At 40.5% G+C, this 7,594-nt stretch overlaps 1 protein-coding gene across 1 annotated transcript in view; it reads left to right on the forward strand.

Moving 5' to 3' along the window:
- The window catches only part of LOC116671945 (cadherin-12), a gene marked incomplete in the record, with an annotated part of 99,221 nt that overhangs the window by 34,463 nt on the left and 57,164 nt on the right, over positions 1 to 7,594 (forward strand). Inside the window, 1 exon segment of the mRNA XM_032503436.1 lies at positions 1 to 341. Within this exon segment, the coding sequence (XP_032359327.1) occupies positions 96 to 341 (246 nt within the window).

The following is a 7,594-nucleotide window of genomic DNA, read 5'->3' on the forward strand; positions in this document are numbered from 1 at the left end:
CCCATTCCCCATAACCACCGTCACAAGTTGTTTCAACGTGGCTCAGCTCTCAGCACTGGACTTTAACTTGGGGACCTGAACCTCACAGATCGCCAATGCTAACAAGGAACTGCCTGCTGCTGTTCCTCTGGATTCTTGTCAACGAAGGCTCAGTCTCTTGTTTACGTCCACCTACACCACCACTGGGACGGAGCAGGACGGGGAGGGAGCACGCCAGGAGCTTGGTGGGCCCGATGAGGAATGGGGCAGCTGGATTTCAACGGGTCAAAAGGGGCTGGGTGTGGAACCAGTTCTTTGTACTGGAGGAGTACATGGGGTCAGACCCGCAGTACGTGGGCAAGGTAAAAAGCCTTAGTTTTCCAGCTTTTTTATGGTGTGGGAGAAGTCATAAATCAAATAGTAAGGAGCTTGGGAGAAATTGAATTGGTGGTAAATGGAGGGAGCGATAGAACGTGAGGGAGATAAAATAGGAGAAAAGGCACAGAAAAGCACGCTAATATAGAGCAATTTTAAAGTTTCATATGGGTAATATCATATTACATACAATATTACCATTTGTTTATTATTGATACATTTATATGAACAGTGTGCCAATCTGTTGGGTAAGGCTGTCAACATATTACATCTACACTGTATCAACTGGGGCAGGTTTCCTGGAACTAAGCCTCATCATTTTACTCTTAATAATGCTCTTGTTGTGAAAGGGTCCTCGTTTGTTAGTGTTGTAAGGTATTAATGGTCTCAGGCATGGGAATCTATACATGCTAATGGAGCTGTGGCAACATTTCTATCTTAGACGAGCCAGACACACAAGACATTAAGGTGGTGAGAGGATCGATGGCATGTCAGGAATAAATTTAAATAACAGTCCTTGTAAAGCTGTCAGAACATCATAGTTATGAGCCAGGGGAGATGCTGACAGCAATAAAAAGACAGCAGAGTGACCGAATAGCCTGAACGGAATTCTGACAGATATATGCACATATCAGACACTCCTTTATGTCCCCCTTCAAACCTTGGCCATCTCTGTTTTTAGTGTAGGATTTCTTTTTGTATTCTCTGTTGTGTCTTAAGACATTTGTAAGTAAACTCTGTGGGGGTTTAAGGCTAAAGTTGTAATTTGGCACTCCTGGCTTACATAGGATAATGAGGATAGTACGACTGACTTATCTGCCCCAGTGCCACTGCAATCAGCCCTGACAAACCCTTCTGTTTATGGAAGTCTCTGAGGCTAAAGGCAGGGGGAAGGAGGCTGCTATCTGCTGCACTTCTAAGTCACTTAATCCTGGGCTGCTGCAGTGCTTCAACATAATTGACTGATTCTTTGCTATACAGCGTGGAAAGTATTTGGAGATGAGCTCCTCGGACCTTTTTCGGGGAGAGGCAAAGTGATTGTAACAGGACAAAAAATAAACAAATAATGCAGATAATGGAGAGCGGGGTGTTAGTGACATATCTTCCAATCAGTTATCAAGTACCATCATAGAGGCATGTAAGGGTAACAGTTTGTTTCCGAGGCATATCAATTAACTCTAATGGACCGTGAGTCCTCGTGCAATGAATGCTTGTCCTATAATACATCAATGCCTAATTGTGGTAATGTATTCAGTCTCAAGTGTAAACATGATTTCCATTCAGTGACCTGCAGAGTATTGGGACCATAGTGGCTCAAGCGACTGCTGCTTTCCACTCAGTGGCAGAAGGGCCTTTCTGAACCAAATGTAATGTACATTTCCACATACTTACAAACCAGGTGAAAAAGTCAGTCCTTAGTTATTTGTGGCTTCACGGCCTTGTTAGCTGCTATTAAACGCTGAGGTCTCTGGATCAATATCAAGTGTTTCGTCCAGCGTTTAGGACTCTTATTTTTCCTCACAGTGCCATTAAACTAACAAATGGCAATATTATCCAGAAATGTGTAATAATTCCAAAGTTGTGGAAGCCTTGCAAAGTTTCCACCTTCTTTTTTTTTTTTTACCCAAGCCTGATCATGTCAGGAACAGGACTGTTGTAATAAATGCGTCACTGACAACTATAATTCCAACAGACAGATCACTACTAATTAGCACTGACCATTAAAAATATAATTCACATTGCTTTAATGCAGTCAATTTGGCAGTTCTGACAGCATACAGAATGCAAGACAACCACTAAAGGAGGAAACCCACCGATGATGGGAGTGGAGCATCACAGTGCCTGTGCATTCTACGGATCAAATGGTTTGCCTATTAACTGGTGATTTTTGCCTGAATGCGCCAGTGGTTGTCTGTAGCGGCAGCAGATGTTTGGAGACAACATGATAACATTTAGTTGTCCTTGTGAATGCCTAATTGTTTGCTTTTTTGTCAAAATGTCAAGACATACTCATCAGAGTCTTAGACTGCACTGAATCTATTTTGGGCATCTCAGGACCATCCCACTTCTAATTGCACATAGTTGACAAAATGTTCAAATCTTTCAACACAGTGAAATCCAACAACACACTGCATCTTCCAAAATGACCATACTCTGACACGGTCACAGCATTACATGAGGTAAACTTGATAGAAACAAGATATATATTCAGAGCTGCGATATTTGTAACTAAAATTTGTATCCCAACTATTTAAAAAGAAATGTACAAGTTGTATCGGTAATAAAAGTAATTGTTAGTTGCACACCTATATGGAAAATACATTAAATATATATATATATATATATATATATATACATACACACACACAGTATATATATTTATTTAATTTATTTATTTATTTATTTTTATTTTTTATTATTGTGCACGAGATAAGATACTGAGGAGAATTAACTGGTAACTGGTAGACAAACTATGTAATGGTGACACTTTTCTAAAAGCATATCAAAACTTGTTTGGTATTTCTTTACTGCAATTTACTATTTCTTAACAACTGACGTACACCAATACTGATATAGGCCTATCTGTACGTCGCATGTGCAACAGGGAAAGAAATTCATCTTTACATGCAGGAATAATGGAATTTAGGAATAATGAGCGCAAGCAAAGCAACTTTTATTTCCACTTGTTTTGGTGGTATGGTATGACTACAAAATAAAGAGTGAATTTAGACTGAGGTTGTTATACCATGTAAATGCATGCAGCTTAATTTGACAACAAAAAACTGAAAACAAAACAAGTAGCAGCAATATTTTCATATTGATTTTATGCACACAACATTATAACCTAATATATTTATGCCAGAATGGATATACTCTCTCTTTTTGGTCAGTTGAGATGGCAGACACTAAACATGAAGGGAAAGTTAGAAAACCTACAGTTACACTACTTATTTAATTACCCTATTAACTCCCTAAGGTGCACATGAGGTCATGACAAGATTTAGCATGGTGTTTAGCATTACTATCACTCCCTACTGCATGCATTAATAAGGAAGCAACTGTTCTGGGCCCTGCCCAAAAGCAACTGGACCACAGTTGTTTAGAGAGATGGTTACAGTTTTACACAATGTCTCTTTACTAAAAAGAGTCTCTGGGCCACAAATTAGTTTTTTTGTGGAAAATGTAACCAGTAATTACTTAGAATGAATCAAATTGACTTTTGAAATAGTACAAGGGAGGTATTCATATCACAATGAACACGTGTAAGTAAAGAAAAAGCAGTCAACCAAGAATATTGTTACCTTATTACCTGTTAGAGTTTATTGTGAGGCTTCTTCTGAGGCAAGTTCCCCGACATTACGAATAAACAGAGACAAATAAACCATTTTAATTGAGTGACTGTCTTCCTCTAGAGTAAAAAAAATATATATATACATATTTCTGTCACTTGAGACACAAAAGACCAACAAACATATTGATTAGAAATCACTTTGAGCACAAACAGTTTACGTTTAATACATTGCTCCATGTTGTTAAATTTCAGACAATCGGCTGTTGACAACCACATTACTGCAGATTAGCAATTAAAGCCCAGAAGACTTAAGGGGGTGAATGTAACAACCCTGGGAGCTCATAGTTAGATAATGCGGAGGCCTTTCCTATGCTGAGCAGTGATTATCTGCAAGAAAAATCAACCATTAGTGGTGTGGCTGTATATCAGTAGATCAAGCCAAGCTGCTTCCTCTCAGACTCTATTAAACTCTCCGCTGAGTTCAGCAGCTATTTTTCAGCATTTCTTTTTCCTCTTCATTTGAACATAATGGTCATGAATTGCTGGTTGACATATTTTCCCTAGAATTATAGTAATATGGCAAATCGCAGAATCCGCTTTAAAAGAGGAACTGTGCTTGTCATTCATGAGCATGACAAATATAATGACCACTTACTACCGGTAGAGGTGTAATCAAAAGCAACACATCTCTGAGGCTTGCGATCATCTACAATGCTTGGATTGTTACAATGTTGTGTTGACAACATAGCATACAGAGTGTCACTGTGAAGTCAACAGATACAACTTGGTTAGTTCAGAGTCCTATCCTTGGCTAGATCATTGATAAGGGATTGGACCTACAATATTAAAGTACAACCTGGGGCCTGTTGCACGAAACTAGGATAAGGGATGAAGCAGGGATAGCACGGCAAGTTACTGGATGAATTAGTGGACTCCGTTGCACGAAACCAGATTGAATTAAGCCCAGCCAAGTAACCATGGGAGTTTATTCTTGGCGGCTAGCCTGGTCCAGAGCAGGCTAACAGCGGGCTAAGATTAACCTGGAGTCTCATGTGTCAAATCAGCTCTGCCGTCTGATCCCAAATAAACGTGTTAACAGTTATTGCGTTGTTCTTCGCATGTGTTTGCTTTATTTTTATTAACATACATTAGCCTACTTGTCACTTTTGTTTTCGCGAGTTCGATTAAACCCTACTACAGTTGTTTAGATGTTAGAATTGTTGCACTGGCACCCTGATGGGAGTGGGACTGTCCCGGGGGACGGTACTATGTCGAGGCTGCCTGGCGTGTGGGCGCTGCCGGTGGCCGGTGGCCGCCGCTGCCTGGTGCTGCTGCCGGTGCCCGGTGCGGGTGTCCGGTTGTCATGCCTGCCAGCAGACTACGAGTCGCGTCAGTGTCCATTCTCTCTGTAAAAGTAGAGATGAGCAGCGCGCGTCGTGGTCTCAGCTTCAGGTTTCTACGGACGCGCTCCGGGGATTAAGTGTGACGATATTAATGTAGCGATATTCCAAGATGATAATAATGGCGACTGTCAGAGACAATACATTCATGATTTCATGTTCTTGTTGCTTGTCCTTCTCTAATGAAGGGTAGTTTGTGTACTCCTTAATAAGTGGGCCTATTGTTTTTTGTTATAGCTTAATTAGTTTCATAACCTCCTAATAAGTCTCACATCACCGGACTAATAAAGTGGTCTATATACCGCACGTATGTAGTGTAGTTTACATTCATCACACTGGGAACACACCCACTGCTTCTTAATCTTTTATTTGGTGCGGTCACTTGTCGAGAATAAAAAAAACATGAATGTTGTTTTACATATGTCACAGCGTGTATTGAAGTCATTTACTTTTTTTCGTTGTTGTCCTTTCTGAGTTCGTGTGAACATAATTGTACAAAGAATTAGATATAGCTTATAGAGATTTGGGCATGGTTGTAAAACATGTTCTCACGTTGTGAATAAGGGTTGAAATTAAGCCTAAAGTCCGTTAGGGCCATTTCCCGAGGAACATTAGTTCCCTCTGCTCACTTTTGAGGCAAAGTAGATATTTTTAAACCCCCACACATTCAGTCGGGTCCGCTATGTTTTTTTTCCGTTTGATAGAGACGCATTTACTTTTTGCATATTCTTCCCTCCTCGTTATTTCCATTAGAAGATGTTGCTATTGGGTGAAACATTTGGCGCAGGTCTTCTCATCTCTGCATCAGTAAATCTGTGATCGTAACGTGGTCTATTTGAGAAAGCCGTGAACGTGCACTTATCCTGGCTATCTACACTGGCTTGACATAGCTCCACCTGTATCCTGGCTCGGCAAACGTGCAACCGATTAAGCCGCGTGAGTGAGCAGGTCACACTACAAGCTGCGCTTTTTCACTCATCTGGATATCTTATTCTACTTTCGTGCAACAGGCCCCTGGCTCTAGAGTCTCAGTCCGTCTTAAAAAACAACAAAACAAAAAAATCTGACGTCAGAGAGACTCCACTATGTTACCTCCCACATAGAGCGACACCAGACAACTACGGCTGGGTATCTTCGATACTGGTACCGATACCAATACAGTTACTTTGATACCGGATCCAAACAATATCAATTTCATAATCCAAATTCAATTCAAAATCCATTAACAAAAAGTAAATTACAACATTACACACTAGGGCACACATCTTTTAATCTATTTTTCAGCTCCTACTGCGTGAGCCCCGCCTGTGTGTAATGTAGACTTTTTCCTGCGTGTCACAACAACGTGTAATGTTAGACAGCCAATCAGCAGCATTATTAGATCTTGGTAGAAGCATGCTGCATGCTTATTGGCTCAGTGTTGTAGTTGACATTTGCTCCTTAGGTATTGAAATTAGGTATTGAATGACAAAGCATTTTTTGATACTCGATACTAGGGCTGAACGTTATTGTGTTTTAGCATCGACATTGCGATGTGCACATGCGCGACAGTCACATTGCAGGACGTTGCAATGTTGACGCTAATCTTTTTTGCTGCTTGATAGAAAAGTAGGCTTTCACCGTTCTCCTTTTACATGATTATTGCCCTCCGACCCCTCCCCTTTGAGACCGGTAGCCATGTGGGCAACGTGTGTGTGTGACGTTAGTCCGACGGGGTTTATTTTTATGGGAAGTGAGGTTCTCCGTGTGTAGTAAAGTCCCGTAGGCAGCAGCTGTCGTTGATACAGTGATGCAAATAGTTTTCAAAGAGTAGTCAGTGAAGCTACAGTAGTCAGTGTTTTATGTTCACTGCAAATACAAACTAAATCACCTGATTAATTCAACATAATCACAACAACTCCCGGCCATTTCCCCCCACAGAAAGCTGCTACCAGCCAGGCTAAAGCTAATATAGTTAGCCTAAAGAAACTAACGTTACGGTTCGCAGCCGCGGCGCTGGAAACGTAACACTAATCTACTACAGAAGTCTGCGTCTGATCTGATGTCATTTCCACTGATTTATTAGTTCTTGGATACAGAGTTTGTTTCTAGTGCGCGTGACGTGCAGCTCTGATCAACTCATCAAACTAACAAACTGGCCCCGCTAGTCGACCACAACCTGAAATTAAAAGGAAGCAACATGCAGTCATTGTCATACACTTTAGCCTGGATTGATTATTAGATAAATACAATGGTGTCATGCTAGTCAACCAGCGGATCTTTTCCTAATTTCCCTCTCCAAAATCACTTCAGAAGAGTAATGTTAGTCACAGTGCTTACTTGCTTTGGTGTTTGTAAAGCATTAACGTTTAACAAAAATGGTTCGATTACATTAGAAAAGATCCTTTTTCCTTTTTATCTTCTGTGTAGAGGCACTCCCCCACAAAATCACCGCAGTAGTCAAGGAGGATTTATTATTTATAAATAGAGCTATTGGTCATCTTTTAAGAAATTATTTTTTCATAAAGCAATAAATATTGCAGGGGGGAAAATATTGCCATGTCAGTTT

Source organism: Etheostoma spectabile, chromosome 22, assembly GCF_008692095.1.
Source record: "Etheostoma spectabile isolate EspeVRDwgs_2016 chromosome 22, UIUC_Espe_1.0, whole genome shotgun sequence".
NCBI lineage: Eukaryota > Metazoa > Chordata > Actinopteri > Perciformes > Percidae > Etheostoma > Etheostoma spectabile.